Below are 26,364 nucleotides of genomic sequence, written 5' to 3' on the forward strand. Positions count from 1 at the left end.
AAACGAATTAATGCTTTTGAAATGTGGTGCTATTGATGAATGTTGAAGATTAGCTGGGTAGAGAAAGTTTCAATGAGAGGGTTTTGTCTGAAGTTGATAGACCACGGACATTGCTGGAGAAGATTATGAAGTTAAAAGTTGCTTATTGTGGACATGTTATGCGGAGAGGTAACATCTGTCGCACTTGCTATATGCCAAGGTGGAGGGAAAGAAAGGAAGAGGAAGGCAAAGAACAACGTGGCTGGATAATATCAAGGATTGGACCAAGCTGGACAAGACTAGGGATGTTGTGGACAAGTGTGGAGACAGAGCGGCGTGGAGGGAAATTGTCCACCAACTGGAAATTCCAGATGTGACCTAACGATGATGATGACAGGGCGATAGTGAGAGATTATATAAGATCTAAGGAGCAGAACGTTAAATCCATCTGAATAGAGATTAGGAATAATCTATATTCACTGGTGGGAGTTGTTAACTAGCTATAAAACAAATAGCATTACAGTGGTGCAGGCAATAGACCAAACATATCAGATGCATTAAATAATGGAACAGCAGTTGTCATTGGAGAATTTAAACTTGCACATAAATTAGGTGAATCAGTTTGGTCGAGGTAGTCATGAAGAGAACTTCAGAGAAAACATCTATAATAGCTCTTATGTAACTATAGTCTGTTACTGAACCTAACAAGGGACATGCCATCGTACACCTGGTCCCGTGCGATGAAATAGGTAAAATTAATGATCTTGTAGTTAGGAATAACTCTTGGAAAGAGTGATGACAGTAGGATTAATTTCTCATATACATGAAGGGTGCAACAGTTTGATCTAAAGTCAGTGTATGATGTCTAAACAAGGAAGACTACACTGGAATAAAGGAGGAGTTGCCTAGCGTAGACTGGGAAGACAAGCTATGTGGTGGGGCAGTTGAGGAACAGAGAAAGACTCTCAAAGAGATTGTTCACAGTTCTCAACAGTATATTACAGTTAAAAGCAGGGACAGTAAGAATGAGAGAACCGGTTTTGAATTACTAAGGAAATAAAGGAAGGAATCAAACTAAAAGTTCATGCATATAAAGTTGCTAAGAGTTGTGGGAAACTGGAAAATTGGGAAAACTTTGAAAAGCAACAAGCAATTGCTAAGCCAGCAATAAAGCAAGGAAAGACACATTACGAAAGTAAAGAAGCACGAAATACAAGAGGAGACATAAAAAACCTACTTAATCACAGGAAACAGAAAAGTGTGGCTAAAGTGAACATAGTTCCCTTGGAAGCCAACAGGGGGAAATTAATATTGGGTAATGTTGAAATTCCTCCAAGAGGACCATGACCTTGGAGGCTTGGAGGTTTGGAGGCTTGCATGCTTCAATGACCCGGAGAGCTATGTTGACTAGAGTCAGGGCTTTATGCTTTGGCTCTTGGTAGAGTCACCCATGCCAAAAAGATCAATGGGTGGAGGCCAGACTATGAGTGGTGCACCGATCCTCCAAGTTCAGGGGTTCAGCTGAGGGCTAACAACCCTTTCTAGTAAAACAAAATTGTTACGGAAACAGCAATGAAGAATCTTTCTACATCTGAGTGGCCATGGACAGATACAGAAGGAGGACCTTCACTGCTATCCTAAATGCCAGCGGCATAACTGGCAAGGAAAAAAATGTGAAAATTGCTAAAGATTTGAATGACTATTTTGTGTTGAACTTCATGGTGGAAGCCACATCTAACATGGCAAAGAGTGATGTTATGGATTTGATGGAAGGTGAGGACCTTGAAATAATCACTATTACTAAAGAGAAAACTATTGGGCCTTAAAGCAGATAAGTTCCCTGGTCCTGATGGAATGCACCTTAGGATACTGAAAGAAATGGTGGAAGTTATGGTAGAAGCATAAAAATAAATTATCAGAATTCTGAATTCTGGGCAAGTCCTGGTGGATTGGAAGACAGTGAATTATATGCCACTGTTTAAAAAAAGATGTAGGCAAAATGCAGGTAACTCTAGGTCAGTTAGCTTAACATCTGTTGTCAGGAAAATGTTTGAGGAAGAAATTGCAAGACATCTGGATAGAAATGGTTCCATCAGACAGACAGCATGGATTCTTGAAGGGCAAGTTCTGTTTGACTGATTAAGTCAGGCCCTATTAGAAATTTGCTGTGGTGTGTTGGAGTTATTTGAGGATTTAATGGGTGCATTTGAGGATAGAGGGAAACAGGTGAATGTTGTATACTTGGATTTCCAGAAGGTGTTTGATAATGTGCCACATTAAAAGACTTAGCCGTAAAAGAAGGATGCATGCAGATAGAGGTAATGTATTAGAATGGACAGAGAATTGGGATAAATGGGTGTTTCTTTAGGTGGTATTTAATGGTGTACAGGGTGTTGCAGGATTCAGTCCTATGCCTGCAACTATTCACGAAATATAATATATTAACGATGCACCTGCAGTACTGTGTACAGTTCTGGTCTCCTTACATGAGAAAAGATATACTGGCTTTGGAGCATTGCAGAGGAGATTTATCATATAGATTCTGAAAATGACGAGGTTAACCTGCAATGAGAGATTGAGTTGCCTAGGAATATAATGGCTGAAATTTAAATAAATGGGATAGAGAGGATCAAAGATCAAGTTTATACGTCATATCCAATTTCATGTGTTTGGAATTTGCTGTGTGGGTTGATGCGACATGCAACAAAAAACAATTTTCAACAATTATAAAGAATAACAAATTACATTAAAAAAAGTTAGAAGTTAATGTACAGACAGAGGCACAGATAAAATTTCCACTGGTAATTGAGACTAGAACTAGGGAACAGAGCTTCAAGATTCAGGGAAATAGATTTAGGATGGAGATGAGGAGGGACTGCTTTTCTCAGACAGAAGTAAATCAGTGGAATTCTCTGCCCAAGGAAACAGTAGAGCCTAGCACATTAAACATATTTAAGACATAGTTAGATAATTTATTGCATAGAAGGGGAATTAATGGTTATGAGAAAAGGCAGGTAGGTGGAGCTGAGTCCACGGCCAGATCAGCCAGGATCTTATTGAATGGTGGAACAGGGTCAATGGGCCAGATGGCCTACTCCTGCCCCTATTCCTCAATCATTTCAAATGTACTCAAGAAGAGGAGGGAATGAACTACAGAACAAAAATACTTGAAGTTTGTCTGTAACCTCAGCATTGTTAATGAATTGGCAAAAACTGCGTCCATATTTACAGTTCCCCATTAATGCGGAACAATGCTCCTGAAATCATGAATAGAACCTTTTAAATACTGATGTGATCAATCCAATGTCAAATGAGATATGATCATCTCCTTGTACTCATTGAAACCCACCCAAAATGAATGATAAAGTAAGGCATTCATGGTTTGGTAGAACAGTAAAATGTACCATTACAATGTTGAAGCAGATCATTGACATGCGTGGAATATCAGCAATTTTATTTTCTTGTGAGGGACCACAGTGCATTACGTTTATTTGAGGGATTTATGCAAAAAAAACCTGTGAAGTAAAGGAATCAAACATTTATTGTCTCCTCCATATCATTCTGCTTTGGGCAACAGATACAAAAGAAGCCATGCAGAAGCTGATGCAGCAAAGTTACACGAGCCTCATGGTGCATCAACAACTGGTCAGCTTCCTCTTTAGATGCCATGTAATCCTCACACTGCCAAAGAAGCTACACTATTGGTGCATTGTTGAATTTGCATACAATTCAGCTAAATACAACCAATCATACAGAGGAGGGTAGGAAAGTAACACTTGATGAAAAGGGCGATATTTAAAGGGAGAGAAACGTAATTTTGACTGAGAATATATGTTATTCAATTGGTGAACAAACACATGCTTTAAGAATTGGACCTCAGTGAGATCATCCAAGTTTGCACCAATGAAAGGAATAATCTGGCACCCTCATGGTGCTCACTTTGATGTACAATACCAGTATTCAATGCTACTTGTATTTTCTCAGCGAACATCTTTTACATTCATTTCTAAATGTAACACTGCACTGTAGTGAATCCAGTGAGTTTAAAGATAATGGGAAAAAGAGCCTGTTTGAAACATAAGCACTCCAGTCCCCTGCTCAAACCATATTCTTATCTCTGCTCGTAAATTCAACTGCATTCTCACACTTTCTGATCCCAATGCCACACATCAAACCACACTTCCAGTATTGCATGATTGATCACTTCAGTATGCAGATTGACAGACTGATTGAGCAATCAGTGCACCAATTGGCAAGCTACATGTTGAACTGTTGAGAATTTAAATGATCAGATACTGGTTTATCAGTTTTACTATACTGAGTTGTATTGCAAATCAGGTCATTATTATTTAGTTAAACAAAGATCATAGCTTACCTGTCAGCAATAAGGTAACATCTGAAGATAAATCAGTTATCACTTTTCCTAATTGTCTTACAATATGGAAGGAAGCCATTTGATCCACTGTGTTTACAGTGTAATCCTATTCCCAGAGTAACCTGTTCTCCCCACATTCCCATTGTGTCTATCACCCACCTACATTAGGGGAAATTTACAATGGTTAGTTAATTAACACAGGATATGGGAGGAAACTGGATCATCCAGAAGAAACCCAAATGGTCATAAGGAGAATGTACTAGTTCTACAACAGACAGCATTAAAGGTCAGGATTATAATTGGAGACACAAAAGACTGCAGATGTCGGAAGATGAAGTAACAAACAATTTTTTGAAGGAACTCACTGGATTGTGCAGCTTCTGTGAGAGAAAAGGAACTGTCAATGTTTCAGATCAAGGCCTTTTTATGAATATGAGGCGGTGGGGGTCAGGAAATTGGAGGTTGGCCAGATGGTGGAGGGCGTTTGAGATGTCTGGGATGTAGGTGAGAAGAGACTGGATAAGGGAAGACAGAGTGGTGTTCAAGTATGAGGAGATAAGTTTCATAGGGGAAGAGCAGGCAGAAACAATGGACCTACTTAAGTTCAAGTGAAGTTTATTGTCATTTAACTGCATACACGTCTATAACCATACAATGTACAGAAAAATGAGACAAAGTTTCTATATGCATAAACAGCAGTCCTGTTTATGGATTTTGGAAAGAGGTAGAGGTGGAAAATTCTGGTTTGGGGCACTATCAGGTTGGAGGCCATGGAGAGAAGATCTTCAGATGTAATTAAGGTCCTGATGCAGGGTTTCAACCCAAAATGTTGACAGTTCCTTTCCTCCCGCAGGGTTGTACTCAGGTTGCTGGAGCCTTGAGGTACCTTTCTGCTGCCCTGACACTCATACAGACAACTTGCTATTCAAGAGGCACATCATAGTAACAAGTCAAATCAAATGCTTATGGGTTTCTCAGTACCAGCAACAATTTAAACACCTGAGGCAAATAAGCAACAAGAGGTCAAACTCAAAAGACAGCTATTGAATCTGTAAATACTGTGTATACACTCGGCTTCAACATAGCAAAGTCTGTGTGAAATATTTATTCAGATCTTATCCAAAAGTCATACTGTCAGAAGATATGGTAAGGCAATATAAACACTGCAAGGGAAATCCTTGTGGCACACATCTCTCTTTGAAGATCTTCAAGCAGTAATTCAAAGTTCAAAGTAAATTTATTATCAAAGTACATATATGTTATCACATACAACCTTGAAATTAATTTTCTTAATTTTCTTGTGGGTATACTCAAAAAATCTATAGAATCAATGAAACACCGCCCCACTAGGGCATTCAAACAGACTGCAGAAGGCAACAAACAAACTGCAACAAAGGAAGGGGAAGGGGGAAAGGGAGAAAGGGGGAGGGGGAGGGGGGAAGGGGAGAAGGGGGAAGGAAGGAAGGAAGGAAGAAACAAGCAATAAATATCAAAAACATGAAATGAAGAGTCCTTGAAACTGAGTCAGTTAGTTGTGGGAACATTTCAATGATGCGGGAAATGAAGTTGAGTGAAGTTATCCCCTTTGGTTCAAGAGCCTGAGGGGTAGCAACTGTTTCAGACGCTGGTGGCATGAGTCGCAAGGCTCCTGTACCTTCTTCCTGATAGTAGCGATGAGAAGAGAACATGTCCTTGTTGGTGGAGGTCCCAGATAATGGATGCTGCTTTCCTGCAACCTGGAGAGTATATTGACTGGCTGCATCACAGCTTGGTATGGAAACACCAAAGCCCTTGCACAGAAAATCCTGTAAAAAGTAGTGGATACGGCCCAGTCCATCACAGGTAAAGCCCTCCCCACCATTCAGCCTTGTGGTGCACTTGTGCTGCTGGAGATTGTGGAGGAGATGCTACTATCAATCCAGATTGACTGGGCCTGCAAGTGAGGAATTCCAGGATCCAATTGCACAAGGTGCATTGAGGCCAAGGTCTTGAAGCTTATTGATTAGTTTTGAAGAGATAATGGTACTGAATGCCGAGCTGTATTTGATAAGGAGTATCCTGATGTATGCATCTTTGCTGTCCTGATGTTCCAGGGTTGAGTGGAGAGCCAATGAGATGGCATCTGCTGTGGATCTGTTGCTCAAGTAGGTAAATTGCTTCTCAGGCAAGAGTTGATATGTTTCATCACCAACCTCTCAAAACACTTCACTGTGGATGTAAGTGCTGCTGAATGACCGTCGTTGAGCCAAGTTACCATGTTCTTCTTCGACACCAGTATAATTGAAGCCTGCTTGAAGCAGATGCGTACCCCATACTGCTGAAGTGAAAGGTTAAAAATCTGACAACACTCCAGCTAGTTGACCAGCTTGATCTTTAGTTCTTGGCCACCTACCCAGTATGGGTTGGATGATTTTTGTTGGTTCACCCTCCTGAAGGCTGCTCACAGATTGGCCTCAGAGACCGAGATCACAAGTTCATCAGGGCTGAGGGAGTTTGTGATGGTTCCTCCATTTTTTTCAGTCAAAGTGAGCATAAAATGCATTGAGCTTATTTGGAACTGAAGCCTTGCTGTCACCCATGTTGTTTGATTTAACTTATAAGAGGTGATAGTATTCAAGCCCTGCCACAACCGACAAGCATCCTTCATTGATTCAAGTTTGGTCCAGAAATGCCACCTCGCCCGAGAGATGTCTTTTCAGAGATTGTATCTGGACCTTTTGTAACTTTCTTGGCCACCAAACTTGAATACCTCTGATTCGGCCCTCATGGTTCATCCAGGGTTTCTAGCTGGGGAAGACTGAATGATGTTACTGAGAAACATTCATCTCCAATTCTTTTAATATAATGTCTGTGACAACCATGGTGTATTCATTCAGATCAAGTCCTTGAACATGGCCCAGTCCATTGACTCAAAGCAGTACTGTAGCTGCCTCTCTGCCTCCCACAACCACCTCTTTGTTGTCCTAATCTCTGGAGTTTTGCTCTTTAGCCTCTGCCTGTATGCAGGTAGGAGGACAGCCAAGTGATCAGATTTACCGAAATATGGTGTGGGCATGGAATGGTAGGCATTCCTTATCTTAGTATAACAGTGAGTCCCAGTGTTTCGGCACCTCTGGTGTTACAGGTTATATGCTGATGGTAGTTGGGTAGGGTTTTCTTCAAACAACCTTCATCAAAGTCCCGGACTATGATTTCAAATGTGTCTGGATGGACTGTTTCTTGTTTGGATTTGGCATCATGCAGTATCACAAGTGCCTTATTATAGTGGGCTGCTGGTGGTATGCAAACTGTGGTCAGGGTTATGGAGGAGAACTCCCTCCATAAATGGAACAGACGGCATTTGACCGTTCAGTGTTCAAGGTCAGGGGAACATGGATTCAACAAAACTGCTATATCAGAACACCACCGAGAGTTTATCATGAAACACATACCTCCACCTTTTGCCTTTTCAAATCAGCAGTTTGGTCCATCCTGTGTATCGAGAAACTTTTGGTTCTGATTGCACATCTTGTTTCAAACATAGAACTCATATCCCTCCAATACAGCAATCTTGCCCTCAGGTTCTCAATTTTGTTCTCCAACAATTGAACATTTGCTAACAAAATGCTGAATACAGGGGGTCTCATTCCTGTGTTTCATCATGGCTTGGAGTCTCCCTCCCTTACCTTGGTTCTGGCCATGAAGATGAACCTTCATCCACTTAAAGGTGCCGTTCCTGCTTACTTTAGAGTTAAGTCTGTCGAGTCCATCATAAGATTGTGAAATCTTTAGATCATTAAGTTGATTTAAAAGAATATTGCTTAAAGGGAAATTACACGCTGTGGATTGCAGTGAGAATAATTCAAAAGAGGTATATTTAGAAGGATTGTATGTAGCCCACAAGATGGCACCGTGGTTTACCAGCACCATCTTGAAGCTTCATTTATAATCTAAAAGCATGAAGTTAATTACCTGAGCATGGATGTCAAAGCTTTGGATGCAACAGTCTGATGTTGATTTCTGCTTGTATTCTAATGGAAATTAATATCTAGCTCATTATATACTCTGTAATGGCTAGATCTACATTAAATAGCACTGACCACTGTTCCAACGACCGAAAGAATAGGCTCCATTCTCCACACAGTGCCTGGCAATGAGATTAAGCCCATGCTTTTTGATATTTTGTCCAGAGTTTTGGACAAAATTTATGATAACTTGTCATGCATGTCCACCATCCTTCACAAAGCCTGTGTTGGTGGTTACTTTCTTACTTTTTACCTTTTTCTTGATCAGTAGCTATTGTCCCTTTTATTGCAAAAAGTAAAGCTATGAGGGTAGAACCACAAGGGACAAGGGCAAGTAAAGGGTGCATAACCTGTCAACAAGACAAAGGAGATGTTATCAACTTCAGGAGAACTTGCAGCACACACACACCTCTTTACATTGGTGGCACAGCAGAGGAAACAGTGAGCTGTTTCAAGCTGCTTGGAGTGTATGTTTCACATGATCCCAAAACACATGGAACACAATAAGGAAAGCTCATCAATGGCTCTACTTTCTGAGACAGCTGGCCTATGCATATGTATACTCACGTCATTCTATAGATGTGCAGCAGAGGGCAACCTAACATGCTACATCACTGCACGGTATAGAAACTGCACTACGACGGATAAGAAGGTTCTATAATGCATAGTCAATACTGCCCAACACCTCACCAGTATCAGTCTACCTGTCATCAGGGGCATACTGCACTTACAGAGAGATGCTGGAAAAGGGCCAGTAATATCATGAAGGATCCCAACCACACTCCCCACCGTGTCCATGGACTGTTTGTCCCACTCCCATCAGGGAGAAGGCAAAATAGCATTCACACCAGGACTACCAGACTCAAAAACAGTTTGGTTTCCCCAAACAGTAAGGCTGATCAACACCCATTAACCACCCCTCACCGGCAGTACTTTATCATTTCCTATCAGAGTCTCCTTAAGTACAGACCTTTCTGTGCATAGAGTCACTGTATGGACATACAAGCAATCTATGTACCTATAAGCTTATGTGTTGATATTTATGGTGTTCTTTAACATTATTGTGCTCTTTAATTTATTGTGTTCTTTCCTTGTGCTGCTTCCGATCTGGACTAACAATTATTTTGTTCTCCTTTACACTTGAGTACTGGGAATTACATTAAGAAAATCATGAATCTTGAATATAAAACCATGTGCAGCTTGTAAACTAGAAGAGAATATGGAACAATGGGGAAATGAGATGCAATAAAACAGATTAGGTGTCAACATACTGTTATCTATAATGAGCCCCACAAAATGTTCAGCTACAGATTCTGCAGAAGTCACAAGAAGATATAACATCCAGAGTTTTCCATTACAAAATGTTGCACTAATGGGCATAGGTACTCCTTGGTAGCTTATTGTTGTTGCCATAGGCTACATACAACCAGGCCTTACAGAAATACACAACTGGGTCAGTGAGTCTCAGTGACATTCCTGTCACAAAACTGGCATTGTTAAGGAAGTGAAGGTATGAGTGTGATGCTTGGGGTAACACTTGTTGAGTGATATCTGTTTGAATGTAATGCTAGTCAAGAATCCTGATAGAAAGGGATTGTCGTTGAACAAGTGAGTCAGTTACTGAGATGCTGGCCGTGATGTTGCCACTGAGCTTGTTCATAAATAAGCCTATTAAACTTTTCTATGACAGAGACTTGAGTGAAACTTCCTTACAAGCTATCTAGATAGCTTCTAGGGCATTTTGCAATTAAAGTACATTTTTCCTATTTGTCAGCATGCTTTTGAAAAAAGTGGAATACAATACATGCTGTCTACCATGGCTTCTGCCAACCTTTGCATTATTGAATAACCTCCAGCAATATGCTATTCCAGCATGAAAGTGCAGGCATGGTTCAATTAGAAGCAGCTAGTTGGAACACATTTGGCACCTGCAACTTGTGAATATCCACCAAGTCAATAAACATCATTGCTAGCATTAGCAAGAGGTGGGTGTACAATTTGTAGAAGCAGCTCACATTGTTTTTAAAAAAGGGTAAATATTTATCAGAACTTCAGTATCCTTTCCTGAATTCTGGCTCTTTGTATTGATATGGTATTATCATGTGTCTTTTATAAAAATATAAAAACTAACAAAATTAGTCACATAAAACTCACGAAGTTAATCAATCCTCATACATACCGTAATACAATGCAAAAACTGAAATCTGCTGTCAAATAATATAAATATAGTATAAGTATATTTGCAAGAATTCTGCTTTAATTCGGTGTTTTGACAAAAAAAATAAGCTGACCCTAATCATCATGGAAAACCAGATTAACTTGTGAGCTATAGCCAAAAATAGAGTGAGTTGCACACATTCAGCATATCCCCCCCCCCCCCCACCTCTACACAATGGTTTATTTGCCCTGGAAGAATGCATTGTAAATCCCCTAAAGCTCCAAACCATTTCTTTAGCAAAGCAAACATCTTCAGACTTTTTCTTGACAACAAAAGACCATCCAGGATCAAGTCATTTCTCATTAAAACTGAGAACTTATAACCAATTTCACAAAGAGATAAATACGATATGGCTTTATTGTTTAGATTAATATCAAATATCAATTTACATATCAATATTCTGGTCAAATGTGCATTATGAATATTTTTTGCACTGTGTACTTTTCTTAAAGTATGTTTAATGACAGAAAGATTAATCTGGAAATGGGGACAGCTATATTATATTGAAGCACCGAGTCTTGTCCTTTTTCATTAAAGTACTGTCTTTCATCCTCCAACAGTGGACATAGTTGCTTCAGCACTGCTGAATTTTTAGTTGTCAAATCAGTAAAACTCTCAATCGATAATGTGTTGATACACCCAAGCACATCCGGTTTAGAGAAACAATGAATTAGTTTAGAATTTGCTAATATTATTTCACTTGGTATCTTCACAGCAAGTAAAAAATATAAGTATTGATCTGGTCTTCAAACACAGGCTCCTGAAATGACAGCAAGGATAACACAGTGCAACACCTATTCCCTCAGCAGGCTGGGTTTACTTCTGCGGTGTATTGTTAGTGTACATTTATGTTAGATGATAAAAATGCAAAACAGTGAAAACTGCAGACTCCTGGTTTGTATTTAATAATTACAAACTTTAAGTATACAATTGCAAGAAAAAGTTTGTGAATCCTTTGCCTGGTTTTCTGCATTAATTACTCATAGATTGTGGTCTGATCTTCATCTAAGTCACAATAATAGTAAAACACAATCTGCCTAAACTAACAACACAAAACAATTGTACTTTTCATGTCTTTATTGAACACATAGGTTAATCATTCATAGTCCACGTCATCAGTATTGAGTTAACTTTCGAAGAAGCATCATGGTCTGGGACTGCTTTGCTGCCTCAGGGCCTGGGCAGCTTGCAATTGTTGAGGGAACAATGAATTCAAAATTGTATTAAGACATTTTACAGAAGAATATCAAGATAGTGCTCCATCACCTGAAGCTTAATAGAAGTTGGATGATGCAACAAGACAATGATCCTAAACACAAGAGCAAATCAACAACAGAATGTTTTAAAAAGAAGAAAATTCATGTTTTGGAATGACCAAGTCAGAGTCCAGACTTTAACCCAATAGAGACGCTGTGGCATGACCTGAAGAAGGCTGTTCATGCAAGGTATCCCAGAAACATTGATGAACCAAAACAGCTTTGAATGGAGGAATGGTCTAAAATTCCTCCTCACCATTGTACAAGTCTGATCAGCAACTACAGGAAACATTTGGTGGAGGATTTTGCTGCTAAAGGAGGTTCTACCAGTCATTAAATACAAGGATTCATATACTTTTTCCAGCCTGGACTGTGAATGATTAACCAATGTTTTCAATAAAGACATGAAAAGTACAATTGTTTTGTGTTATTCGTTTGGGCAGATTGTGTTTGTCCATTTTGTGACTTAGATGAAGATCAGACCACATTTTACGAGTAACTAATGCAGAAAACCGGTTAATTACAAAGAGTTCACAAACTTTTCCTTGCAATTGTATTTTGTTTGAGGAGATGAAGAACGACAAACTGATTTATTCCATGTAAACAGGCACTTTTTTTCACCCAGTCTTAGTTACAACAAAATTAGAAGAGACTGAAACTCCAGTCTGACACCCTTGGGATCTGATTCGTCCAAACCACATAAAATTAATTAGCTGCAGTTTAGTACAGATCTTAGTTAACTAGAGACCTCAGTTAGAGGTTAGTTAGAATTAGTTAAATAGTATAGATCTGTAGGATAGATTCAGAACACATTGAACCTTGGGATTTGCAAGACTTAAGAGTATCTCTCTTTACTAGGATTAAATAAAACACCAGTATTATTTTCTTAAAGCTTCATCATCACCTTGCATAACTGAGTGTAAACAAGATATACAAAATTATGAGGGGTACAGATAGTCTAAATGCAAGCAGGCTTCTTCCACTATGGTTGGGTGAGACTAGAACTAGAGGTCATGGGTTAAGGGTAAAAGGTGAAATGTTTAAGAACATGCAGGGGAACACTCTCACTCAGAGAGTGGTGAAAGTGTGGAATGACCTACCATCAGAAATAGTGGATGCAGGTTTGATTTCAACATTTAAGAGAAATTTGGATAAGTACATGGATGGGAGTGAGATGGAGGGCTATGGTCCAGGTGCAAGTCAATTGGACTAGACAAAGACTAGATGGGCCGAAGGGCCTGTTTCTGTGCTGTAGTATTCTATGACTGTATATTGGCATCCTGCTTGGTGATAACTCCTGAACACTGAATAGTTCCTCTAGCTCAAAGACTCACGAGCACATATTCCATGTACCTAGGCTCAGACTCGACACTGCTTTTTAGGGAGTTTAGTATGCCTTTCCTACTGCTGGGGTATATCACTGCTCTTTGCTCGTGCTGTACAGCAAAGCATTGCCCACAACTTGGAGTGGAAAGGCTGCCTGCAAGGGCTCAGCCACTCAGTGTTGAGATTTCTCTGTGGTTTCAAGCTGGCCATTGAGCTAGAAATCAATCCTGAACACACTCATTGAAATTCTCAGTAACCATACTGAATCCCACACTCCGTACACCAAGCTGTGGACAGTTCATTGTTGCCAGAGCACCATCAGGGAGGGCAGTGATTAATAGCAGATACCCAGCACTTTAGAACTGAATACCTTTTTTGCTCATTTCCAGGAACACGTCCTGAATGGCAGTATTATCAAGATAAAAAGCAAACTTAAGAAATAAATTAGTGACTTTGCAGAAATTCACAAATAGGTCATGCAATAGGATCAAAAGTTAAATCTAAAGCTTCATCAATTTCCAAGTTAATGGTGATGTTATTCTTCAGGCTCATTAGTGTCTTTGCCAATTTACTTGCAATTACAGAAATAAATATCTGATGCACTTACCTAAATTTTTCTAAATGACTAAATTTATCCAATGTTGCCTAACATAATATACAATGAAAGACCCTGAACAAAACAAAAAAAATTAAAAATTCAAGCCTTTCTTAATTATATCTCACTTTAGAAATGTTCAATATTTTCCTTTTGTGCCCTAGAAGAAAGCATTCACTTGACCTTGGATTAATTTGCATCTTGTGAATGATAAAGTTAGTTTAGAGTAGGGCGGGTTATTGAAACAGCCAAGCACAACATTGAAAATTTATGACATTTCATTTGTACAACATCAGAAGGAAATGACACAATTCCAGGAAATAATCAAAAGTTAGTTAGAAACAAAGACAGAAACATTCATATAATTTTTACCTTGGTTCCATGTCTTCAAAACAGAACATTGTGAATTCGGGCTTGTACTCTGCCGAGTATCTGTAAAAGCAGCAATACAAGGAAAATAAATTAGTAATTGGTAATTGTCACATGCAGCTGGATACAGTAAAAAAAACATTGTTTTGCATGCTACCCATTCAGATCATTTCAGAGCATTAACTTCATCAAGATATTATAGAGGGAAAAGCAATAACAGAATGCTTAGTTACAGATGAAATGGGATTTTAAATGTTCAGCATGTGTATTTGTGTCCCCAAAATATGAAAAAATACATTTTTAGGATCTCCCCCGGGAAATTACAAATAGCCTGCGCACACATTTAGTATTTCACTTATTGGACAACTTTCTGCATTTTGATAATTCTATTAGAGCAACAGAGATACACACTTGAAAGCATGAAACCTCTCAACATACAAAGTTTACCCTGCAGCATTGATTTCAAAGCAAGTCCTGACAACAGCCAAATAAAATTAACATTTTCCTGGCATTCCTGGCATTACAGGGTTTTGAGCCCTACAGCACTATCCCTCTCTATTTTAATCTCCTTTCAAGGGAACTAAGTGCCTAAACTTCCTTGGAAATGAGATCAAAAATGTACAACTCTTACCTTTAGGCCTTGGTGTCCGCTTCCTTCGGTCTCTGAAAGCAGCACCCGACTGTAGCGCCTCCAGCAGGCTATCCATCACTCCTGTCTCATCACCCTCTGTGGAAAAGGATTCAAGGGGTACTGTTATTCCAGAGGGTTACCAGAGCAATGTCAAAGAGAACAAGGAAAAAAACATGTGTCATTACTAAAATCACCAAATTCAGAAATAGACAAATTTTTACCTTGGTCATAAATCAGCTTTATTTTTCAAAGATTAGTCACACCATGTTTTTCATTGCCAATAAATAAAGAACAAAACTGAAGCAATTCACCTGTAAGCATTGCTTTCAGTTTGGTAGATCAACAGCTACCTTGAACAGATTTTGTCACACAATGAGATGCATAACAACTAGCACTGGCTGCTACTTTTTGCATATTAAAGAGCTCCAGTACTAATAGAATGAAGTGTTGATTGAACAATTGTCATGGAAAATGAAAGGACTGATTCTGGAGATCAGAAATAAAGGTCAATGCAATCTACTATTTATGTAATATTCTTGTCCCGCTCTCTCTACACTTCACTGGTCTCACAGAGATGATGAGCCTGGCATTAATGCTATCAATCATTCTTTAATATATCTCAAAAGCTAATACCTCCAGTATTGGCATTTTGTTTTACAGACAGACTGCCTTTTACCAGGAAACAAATGCTTTATCTAAAAGAATCACCTGTGAAAGGTTGAGTACATTGTTGACCTTTATTAACTGTACTTCATTTTAAATAGAATCACTGACTCACGAATTCATCTGTCGATTCAAGCAAACAAATTACTAAATATTCATTGAATTTTGTGTTAGCCAATTTTACCTGAACAAACTATATAAAGCCATTTGAAAATTAAATGAGACTCAGGCATTTCCTTTATAAAGTACAGCATGATGCTGTAAAGGGCTGTTCCACAATTATCTAAATAAAAAGATTCAAAAGGAAGAACATTACATTGATATAAGAATAAGATTTTTTAGTCTAGGAAAGAGACAGGGCACACAAAATAACAATTTGAACAATACGTGATATTGAAGTAGATGAAATGATGTGAACAAAAGCAAAATACTGTAATCTTAATATAGAGTGTTGACCTGGAACATCAACTGCGCTTTTGCCTCCACAAATGCTACCTGGCCCATTGATTTCCTCCTGCAGTTTTTCTTTACTTCAAATTACAGCATCTGCAGTCTCTGGTGACACTGCTGTAAATATATTTTGAATTATTAAGGTTGTTTATTAAATTGCATGTTAATGTCATGCAAATAAGAGCTGAGATGGCAATTCCATCACATGCAACAGAAACCAGCCAAGTGTCTTCCATTCCATGAAATTTTCAAGACATGCTGTGAATGAACAGTACTATTGTTTTAGTTCCAAGGAATGCCTAAAGCTGGTTCACCAGATCAGATCAGCCTATTCTCCCTGTTTCGTACAGCAAGAATGCTGTGTACATCATCTAAAAATCTCATTTTTTAAAATTTGTCTCCCAAGAAAAATATTATTATTGTGCAACTTTAGCATCAGGTTCAACCATGACCATTAAGAACAGGTGATAATCTCACCAATGATGGATGAATAACAATTGAGTTTTTAACGCAAGATGAAATTTTAATGCTGTAGAATGAGGTGACATGGCTGAAGAATTGGAGCAGGGGGCAGGGATTCAGATTTCTGAATAATTGGGACCTCTTCTGGGGCAGCTGCGACCTGTACAAAAGGGACAGGTTGCATTTGAATCTGAGGGGAACCAATATTCTTGCAGGCAGGTTTACTAGAGCTGTTGGGAGTGGTTTAAACTAATATGGCAGGGGGACGGGAGCCATCATGATAGAGCTGAGGATGAGCCAACAGGTTTACAAGTAGAAGATGGGTGTAACATGAATAGAAGGAAGGTCAAGCTAATGACTGGGTGCAAATAGAGACAGAGCAAAGAGTTAAATTGCATCACCAGAGGCAAAATTCAAAAGGGTGAAGAACATAGGACCAAAGGTGCTGTATTTAAATGCACATAGTATTCAGAATAAGATGGAGAAACTCATGGCATAATAGAGATTGGTTGGTATGAATTTGTGGCATCACTGAGTCGTGGCTGAAAGAAGGCCATAGTTGGGAGCTTAACATCACAGGATATACTTTGCATCGAAAGGACAGGCAGGAAGGCATGGGCAGTGATGTGGCTCTGTTACTAAGAGTTGGAATTATATCTTTAGCAAGAGATGACACAGGGTCAGAGAGTGTTGAAACTTTGTGGGAGAAGTTAAGAAACTGCAAGGGTAAAAATAAACCATTATGGGAATCAAATATAGGCCTCCAAACAGTAGCCAAGATGTGGGGTTGAGTTGCAAAGAGAGCTGGAAAAGGCATGTAATAAGGGTAATGTCAAAATTGTAATGTCTTCAATATGCAAGGGGATTGGGAAAATCAGGTTGGTGTCAGATCGCAAGAGACGGAATTTGTTGAATACCTATGAGATGACATTTTAGAGCAGTCTGTGCTTGAGCCTACTTGGGAAAAGGCTATCTTGGATTGGGTGTTGTGTAATAACCTAGATCTTATTAGGGAGCTTAATGTAAAGGTACCCTTTGGAGGCAGTGATCATAACACCATTGAATTCATACTGCAATTTGAGAAGGAGGAGCCCAAATCAGATGTATCAGTATCACAATGGAATAAAGGGAATAACAGAGGCATGAGAGAGGTGCTTGCCCAGGTGGATAGGAGGAGGATACTGGCAGGAATGACAGCAGAACAGAGATGGTTGAAGTTTCTGGGAATAGTTCACAAGGCACGGGATAGATATGTCCCACAGAAGAAGTTGTCAAATGGCAGGGATAGGCAATCATGGCTGACAAGGGAAGTTAAGGACTGTAGCAAAGCCAAGGAAAGGGCATATAAGCTAGTAGAAGTGAATGGGAAGTTGAATGCTTTGGAATCTTTTAAAATGCAACAAAAGGCAACTAAAAAGCTATAAAAAGGGAAAAGATGAAATATGAGGGCAGACTAGCCAATAATATAAAGCAGGATACTAAAAGTTTTTCCTGTTATATAAAGAGTAAAAGGGAGGTGAGTTGATACTGGACCACTGGAAAATGATGCTGGTGAGGTAGTAATGGGGGACAAAGAAATGGCAGATGAACTAAATGGATACTTTGCATCAGTCTTCATTGTAGAAGACACTAGCAGTGTGCCAGAAGTTTGTAAGTGTCAGCAAGCAGGAGTGAGTGTCATTGCTATTACAAAGAAAAAAATGCTAGGCAAACACAAATGTCTTAAGGTGGAAAAGTCACCTGGACCAGATAGACTACATCCTAGAGTCCTGAGAGAGGTTGTTGAAGAGATAACAGATGCAGTGGTCCTGGTCTTTCAAGAATCACTTAATTCTGGAATGGTTACAGAGAACTGGAAAATTGCAAATGTCCCTCCTCTTCTTAAGAAGGGAGGCAGGCAAAAGAAAGAAATTATAGGCCAGTTAGCCTAATCTCAGTGGTTGGGATAGTGTTGGAGCCTATTATTAAAGATGAGGTTTGGGGTACTTGAAGACTAATGATAAAGTAAGTCAAAGTCACAAACAAGAGAAAATCTGCAGATGCTGGAAATCAAAGCAACACTCATAAAATGCAGGAGGAACTCAGCAGGTCAGACAGCATCTATGATAGTCAAAGTCAACTTGGTTTCTGTAAAAGGAAATCTTGCTTGACAAACCTGTTAAGAGTTTTTCAAGGAAGTAACAAGCAGGGTGGACAAAGGAGAGGCAGTAGATGTAATTTACTTGATTTTTCAGCAGGCTTTTGATAAGGTGCCACATGAGGCTGGTTAACAAGATAAAATCCTATGACATAACAGGAAAGATACAGTCGGCCCTCCTTATCCACGGATGCTCAAGTCCCTTATTTAACATGTATCAGTGCGGTGGTCTTTAGGACCCAGCAGAACCCCGGACTTTAATTAACATGTCTCCATGCGGTGGACATTAGGACCTGGCGGTGCAGCTCTGAATCCGCAGTGTTTCTGTTCACGAAAATAATCACGATCGCGATTGAAAATAAGGTGGAAGCAATAAAGTGATCGGAAAGAGGTGAAATGCCTTCGGTCATTGGAAAAGTGTTAGGCTACAAATGGTCAACGATCGGAACAATTTTAATGGAGAATGTGAAAGGCCCTGCCCCGATGAAAGCTACAATTATTACTAAGCAATGCAGTGGTTAAATAATTGAAATACATATGTTTCTTAAGTGTTTTATATGCATAGAAAGGTAAAATATGTACTATATACTAAGAAAAACATTTGACTAAATGACGCTAAATAATACCGGATGTACCTGTTCCGACTTCAAATCCAACTTAAAGACGGACTCAGGAATGGAACTCATTCATAACCCAGGGACTGCTTGTACTTTTAAGTCATTTCTAGATTACTTATAATACCTAATACAATGTAAATGCTATGTAAATAGGTGTTATACTGTATTGTTTAGGGAATAATGACAAGAAAAAAATAGTCTGTATATGCTCAAACAATGAGTGCTGGAGAGAGAACTTCCGGGTTTTCCTGATCCACGGTTGGTTGAATCCGCGCATACGGAATCCGCTGATAAGGAGGGCCGACTGTATTGGCATGGATCAAGGAATAGCTGACAGGCAGGAGGTAGTAAGTGGGAATTAAAGGGGGCCTTATTTGGTTGGCTGCTGGTGACTAGTAGTGTTCTTCAGGGGTCAGTATTGGGAAAGCTAATTTTCACATTTAAATAACGGAATTGATGGCTTTGTGGCAAATTTTGCAAATCATATGAAGGTAGTGGAGGGATAGGTAATGCTGCGGAAGCAATGCAATTGCAGCAGGACTTAAGACAAACTGGAAGAATGGGCAAAAAACTGGCAGATGGGATACAGTGTTGGGAAAGATATGATAATGCAGTCAATTATTTAAATGGGGAGAAAATTCAAACATCAGAGGTGCAGAAGGACTTAGGAGAATCCCAGAAGGTTAATTTACGGGTTGAGTCTGTGGTAAAGAAGGCAAGTGCAATGTTGGTACTTATTTCAAGTGTAATAGAATACAAAAGCAAGGAGATAATGCTGAGGCTTTATGAGACACTAGTAGTGTCAAGTTTTGAGTCCCATATCTCAGTAAGGATGTGTTGTCATTGGAAAGAGTCCAGAGGAGGTTCCAGAGGATGATTCCAGGAATGAAGAGTTAACATATGAGGAGTGTTTGGCACCTTTGGGCCGGTCGGTGCTCACTGGAATTTATAAGAATGAAGTTGGGGGGGGGGGGGAGGGGGGGAGAATCTCATTGAAACTGACCAAATGTTGAAAGGACTAGATAGGGTGAATAGGGTGAATTTGATGTTTCCTATGGTGGGGGTATCCAGAACTTTGAGGACACAGCCTCAGAACTGAGGGGCGACCTTTTAGAACAGAGGTAAGGATGATTTTGTTTTAGCCAGGAAGTAGCAAATCTGTGGAATGCTCTGCCACAAACTGTGGTGGAGGCCAAGTTCATGGGTATATTTAAAGCAGAAGTTGATGGTTTCCTGATTGGTCAAGGTATCAATGGATATTGCTAGAAGGCAGGTGTATGGGGTTGAGTGGGATCCGGGATCAGCCAGGATGGAATGGTGGAGCAGAGTCAATGGGCTGAATGGCCTAATTCTGCTCCTATGTCTTATGGTCTTATGTAAAAGGCTAGAACTGGACAAATGAAAAAAATGAAGATTTTAGGGTTGGAGGAGGATGCCGCGACAAGTAGGGTCAATTCAACAGAGGGATTTGAAAATCAAGAACTCAGTTTTAAAGATCATTGATTGATTTGAACACGAAGGATTTTCAATAGCATTCAAATTTAAAATCATCGTGTTTTCTTCTGAAGCCTTCAAAAATAGTGATATTTTATTAATGTTTAATGGTGCTATTAACATTACAATTAACTTGCAATTAGGATTGTTGAGCAATTAAAAATGAATCCTGATTAACCCTGCATATATCTATTGTGAGGGCTTGCCGATATCTAAAGAATATATCTATTGTGAGGATTTCCTTGTTTCTTACCACAACCACTATTTTGAAAGACACAAAGAAAGTTAAAGAGGCAAATACATTTTATGCCAGTCAGTGAATATTCTGCACTTGCTAACTGATTTATTTAAATAGTTAATTCATTTAATTAGGTTTTTATTAATACCAGAAAATTCATTCTGTTGCTATGAGAAAGGTTCACTGAAATAATTTTAAAAGGTGAGGACACTGAAATGAAAAAATCCAAATTAAGTACATCTTGAAAATTACTATTTTCACAGACTGGGCAAGCTAATTGGGTTATGTTAAGGATTGTGAAAACAAATGGAAGAAGCAGGAATGGTTTTTCAAATCAAAAAGTAAGAAACAAAAGCTAGTCTGCAACAAATTAGATTAAATTAAACATGAGTGAGTTTTCACTTTGTGTCTTGATTGAACTTGGTAATTAGCAAATGGCCCTCAAGCACCATACATAGGTGTTCTGCGGCAATATTCCATTGCTACTGCTGATGTTAGAATTAACAAGCAAGGCCCAGCAACTGTGAGATTCCGAAAGTGAACTGAGCATTGCTTTGAAATGATACCTTGGCAATATATTTATACAAGTCTGAATTCTTCTTCATTAAATGGCTCTACTAAAATGTAAAAACACAAAAAATAATTGTCTTTAAAAAAATGACCAAAATTGTCAACTGCATGCTCGTCTGGTGTGCTTAGACAAAACATGTGAATTTTGCACAATTTCTTGTGTATTTTTTGCAGAATTTTGTATGTATTATTAACCAAATTCCATTAAAACTAAACAATATTTGACTAAAGTCTCAACATCCCTCAATATTATACCACCATTTCCTCCACATGAAATTAGAAATTCAAGTGGAATTTACATTACACTGCTGTATTTCCAACACCTTGAACTTTTATTTTAGGTCTCCAGCAATTACAATATTTAACGTATTTCCATGCTACAGGTCCTCGTCTCTAGTAAAGTTTTGGAAATATAAAATAGGTAGTAACCAAAATTGAGGAAAGGGTTAGAACATTAATCGGTCAGAAAAAAATACAAACAGCAGTGGAAAAAGCAAGTGTTGATTGCTTTGCATTCCATTCAGGACCCTTGATTTCAATTGTTTGACTCTTACTTTTTTTTACTGGCAATTTCATTAAAAGCAATAAAAATTTACTTAGCAACACACACAAAATGCTGGTGGAACGCAGCAGGCTGAAATGTCTACTGTACTTCTTCCTATAGATGCTGCCTGGCCTGCTGCGTTCCACCAGCATTTTGTGTGTGTTGCTTGAATTTCCAGCATCTGCAGATTTCCTCATGTTTGTGGTTTTAAAATTAACTTAGCAGTAATTTCACAGCGCGATTCACCTACTGTACAAAAATACTGACTACAGTGTGAAAATGCTGTGTTAGATCATCTTGAATCTGCTTGTTGCCTGAACGTGCTGTCCATGCTGCTCACACTAAACTGTTCTGGAGAACTAACTTAGCTGATTCTCTGGTCCCACAGTCAAGTTACCATGTTTCAAAGTTTAAATGCTGACATTTACCTCAAATGTTCTGACTGCCTGCCTTAGTGAAAGGCTTTTGAACTGTAGTTAAATGTCTCCTTTTACTCCTGATGTATGTGAAGAATGTAAGAAATAAAGTCAATTCAATTCAATCACAGCTGGTATCAGCTAAGGGGTCAGATGCACATTGTATTCTCTCTTCAGTACATCTGTCCATCTATGCTTAGCTCGGCAGCAGAAGGGCATCTAACATCTCCAACTTGCACATTTTTGACCTTAGGTGCAGATAATTGCAAAGAGCTGAACAATGAGTAATACAAAGTATGGCAGTTCCTTTCACAACCACTGGCTAAACACAAATGTGCCTTGGTCCATCAGTGAAATCTTTTACAAACACATCCATGTCATGAACTCTCTCACCTTAATTAAATTAAACCATTTTTAAAAACCACAGACCAATGTTAGTGCACTCAATCCATCTATACTGCCAAGCTTTGTATGCATCTTAGAGTGAGAAAACACAGAAGTAAGTTTAGTTAGTCTATACTAGGTGTTACTCAGAGCTCAACTCTTCCTAAGACTAGTGGGGTGGATAGAGTTGGACTGGATGGCTACTGTGAGGTAGCAGGCATTGCCTTCCAGCTGGGATTGGGGCAATTCTGCATGCTTCCCTTCCAAAATCCATAGTCGTTCATTTCTAAATTGTGAACAGTTCAGGTTATGAACAGTGCTCAGAACCAGAATACTAGTAATCAGGGGACTGCCTATAGTGATTGCATAAATCGGTAAGTTTAATTCAAAAGGATTGACTGATATTAAAACAATTTCACAATGCCTCATGAGGAACAATGGCCACAATAATGAACATCTATTTTTTTCAAATCCCCCTCAGAAGAATTAGGCAGATTAAATAATAATCCTTTGGGCAGGTTACATATTGAAGATGTTTCTTTCAGTTTATTCAGAAACTTGGGATATTTCCAGAAATATAAATTGCTCTTTAATTCTGATTCATATCTGAGGAAAATAATCACCTAATTGCACCCACATTAACTTTAAAAATGAATGCATGCCCAGTAACATAGATTATCCAAATTATGCAATAGATAAAGTGCAGCTCCATGCCTATTACGAGGTACAGCTTAGCAGTGGCAATCCTATTTCAATGCGAAGGCCAAGGATCAAATCCCAAACCAGAAGATCTTATTGGGCTGTTTATTCAGTATGATTTTGAGGAATGGTTTGACATGCTGGATAATTGTGTCATAATATCTGCTATGCTTTTTTCAGTAAAACAATGACCAGATTTCTAAATTAGATCATTATCAATAAAATAACATGCATCTCCTTAAAGCTCTAAAAGGAGCTAATTTATTCTCTCTTTCTTTACAAAGCAAATAATTTTTCAGAATTTCTGTGCTCTACTTTATCGAGTCTTTTTTACCAGTTGTTCTTTTATGTACCGGCTTGTATCTCACACGTTTGTTTATTTGATAACTCTCACAATGTTCAAAACTATTATAAAGATTGCAACTAATAAGTACACGAAATGTAGATGAAATACACCTGAGAGTCATGGATGTTACAAAAGAGGTTTAGAAGGAACTTGTCAGGGAGGAGCTAAGGATGGGAGGAAATAGATGGTTATAAAAGCAATGTGGATAAAAGCAAAATGAATTCTGGCCTGAATGAAGGTAAAGGTAAAATGAACGTGGGAATATTTGTATAAGGTGCTCAATTAATACACTGCACGATTGTATTTTTGGTGTAATGTATCCCAAAAACTGAACAATAGGGTTTTTCATGGATATGCTGGAAAGCAGGATACTCATACAATAGGCTCCGAGTCTATTTAAAAACTGTTCACTTTAAGCACAGTGCAGTGAAAAACATGCCTGACACTAGTTAGAACCTGTTTGGCTACAGTCTCCTGTTCCAATTAAGCAGCATCACGTCTCAAATAAATGAAGGGAATCCTGGCTATTTTCTCAGTTGTTTTGCTCTTGAAGAGTCGTCCCAAATAAACGGCTGCCCCAATTAACTGATGGCTTTCCAGTGATACAATGATTTATTTGTTCTCTTTGCAGATGCTGTCTGACTAATCCAGAGTTTCTAGCATTTTCAAATTGTGTTTTATACTTCTCACTTCTTCAGCTTTTGTATGGTTCTAACCTTTTTCATCTCATACCAACTTCTGACCAGGGGTTAATTTTCTCACCCTGCCAACTTAATTCATATTCCTCAGAGGAACAAATTTTATTTTTCCTTCTCATTACATTTTCCCTTGAAATCTGCCATCATTCAGAATGATTCTCATCATTAGATGTTGAAAATTGGTTAGCCAGTGGAATAATTCTAATAGGCAAAAAAACACATTTCTTTTCAGCTAACAGGTAGAAAGATTTATATGGAGTGGATATTGTGACAACAAACATTCAATAAGTTAAAAGGCCTTTGCCCTGCTAATCTTTTGTGCTAATTAAATCCTTGTAATCAGATAAATATTTTAAATTAATTTAACAATGAGTTGTCATAGCAAATTTAACAAAATTGCATCAGCATGGATCAAATTAAGTCATACAGATACTCCCAAATGGCAATGTAATAATAAATTACTCCTATAAACTGTTTCTACAACATTAGTTCAGGCATATCTTTAAGAAAAGCATTTTCATTTCTTCATTCTCTAAGTATATCAAAAATAAACATAATTACTCATTTACAATTCCAGCTCACTTTCCTACAAATTAATGTAGTGCTGCTATGGAAAATCCACTACAGTGCAATAGGAGGAGTAGTTAGAAAGAAGCAAAAAAGATGGTTGACACCAAGCACTACTGAATTCATGAATGCAACCAGACATTGAAGAAGGGAAGTTAGATGGGGAGGCTTTTCCAGCTCTGATAAGTCAGCAGCTGGTGAAATTCATGACATGAAAGGCATTTGGTTGTACAGGGCATATAACTTGGGAATAAAACTGAAAAATATTTTTTTTAAAATAGCTATTTATGAATAACTGATTCAGTTATAGCTCAGAGAATGACATGAATATTCTCTTTTTACAGGCAAGCATTGGATTTGCCTACAGTGGTAGTACAATGCAGAACTTCCATCCTACAGCTCCAAGCCTCAACCTGAATTCAAGGCATCTCATAGCTTGTCATTTCCTTTACCATCTAATATTTTGTTTAGAGTTAAATAGCAGTGATTGAAATTGTGTGGTTGTTATTATTGTGCAACTGTTATCATTCACTGGTGCTACTTTGACAACTGTTTTTCATGACTGTTCACACATAATAAGGGAAGTTCCATTGATACTTTGCTTCTCGGTGGGATGTGCTTCTGCACTATTTTGTATTGCAATCAACAGCGGCATGGATGTTACTGTCATGTGCCTGGCACTCACAAAAAGTCAATTCTCTTCAGTCATATGTGGAAGACCCACCTTGCTTTGACAGGTGGTTCCATGGCTGTGCAAAAGCAAGGCTTCAGACAATGCAATGGAGTGACATTGGCAGGCCAGACAAGTACTGTCCGTAGAGTTCATGTGAAGTTCCAAGCTCAGCTTTATTGTATATCTAAAGAATAAAAGTGTCTGTACGTTCTATCGCTGAAACATTTAAAATATACAGTGGATTCTGGTTAACTGGGCCATCAGTTAATTGGGGCAGCTGTTTACTTGGGACAACTCTTCAAGAGAAAAACAACTGAGAAAATACCCAGGATTCCCTTCATTTATTTGAGATGTGATGCTGCTTAATTGGGACAGGAGACTGTAGCCAAGCAGGTTCTAACTAGTGTCAGGCATGCTAGACACTGCACTGTGCTTGAAGTGAACAGTTTTTAAATAACATCACTTTGTGTTCAAAAGGCAGTGATTTTTATCACCGACAGTTGACAAGTAATAAGCAATAAGACAATTCAGAACTGTTTTGCTTACTGTGGTTTCAAACATTCAGGATTGGAGAAGGCAAATGTTTGTGGGTTAAAATGAAATGATTTTACTACTTCAACAAATTAGGCACTACAAAGAATTTGACGGTATCA

At 38.6% G+C, this 26,364-nt stretch overlaps 1 protein-coding gene across 1 annotated transcript in view; it reads right to left on the minus strand.

The window, feature by feature from the left end:
• The window catches only part of LOC140726616 (protein diaphanous homolog 3-like), a 567,224-nt gene that overhangs the window by 105,293 nt on the left and 435,567 nt on the right, over positions 1–26,364 (minus strand). Inside the window, exons 26-27 of the mRNA XM_073043216.1 lie at positions 14,754–14,849; positions 14,126–14,185 (exon numbers count right to left, since the gene is read on the minus strand). Of these exons, the coding sequence (XP_072899317.1) occupies positions 14,126–14,185; positions 14,754–14,849 (156 nt within the window). The remainder of the gene's footprint in view (positions 1–14,125; positions 14,186–14,753; positions 14,850–26,364) is intronic.

The sequence above is a fragment of the Hemitrygon akajei genome, chromosome 4 (assembly GCF_048418815.1).
Source record: "Hemitrygon akajei chromosome 4, sHemAka1.3, whole genome shotgun sequence".
Lineage (NCBI taxonomy): Eukaryota > Metazoa > Chordata > Chondrichthyes > Myliobatiformes > Dasyatidae > Hemitrygon > Hemitrygon akajei.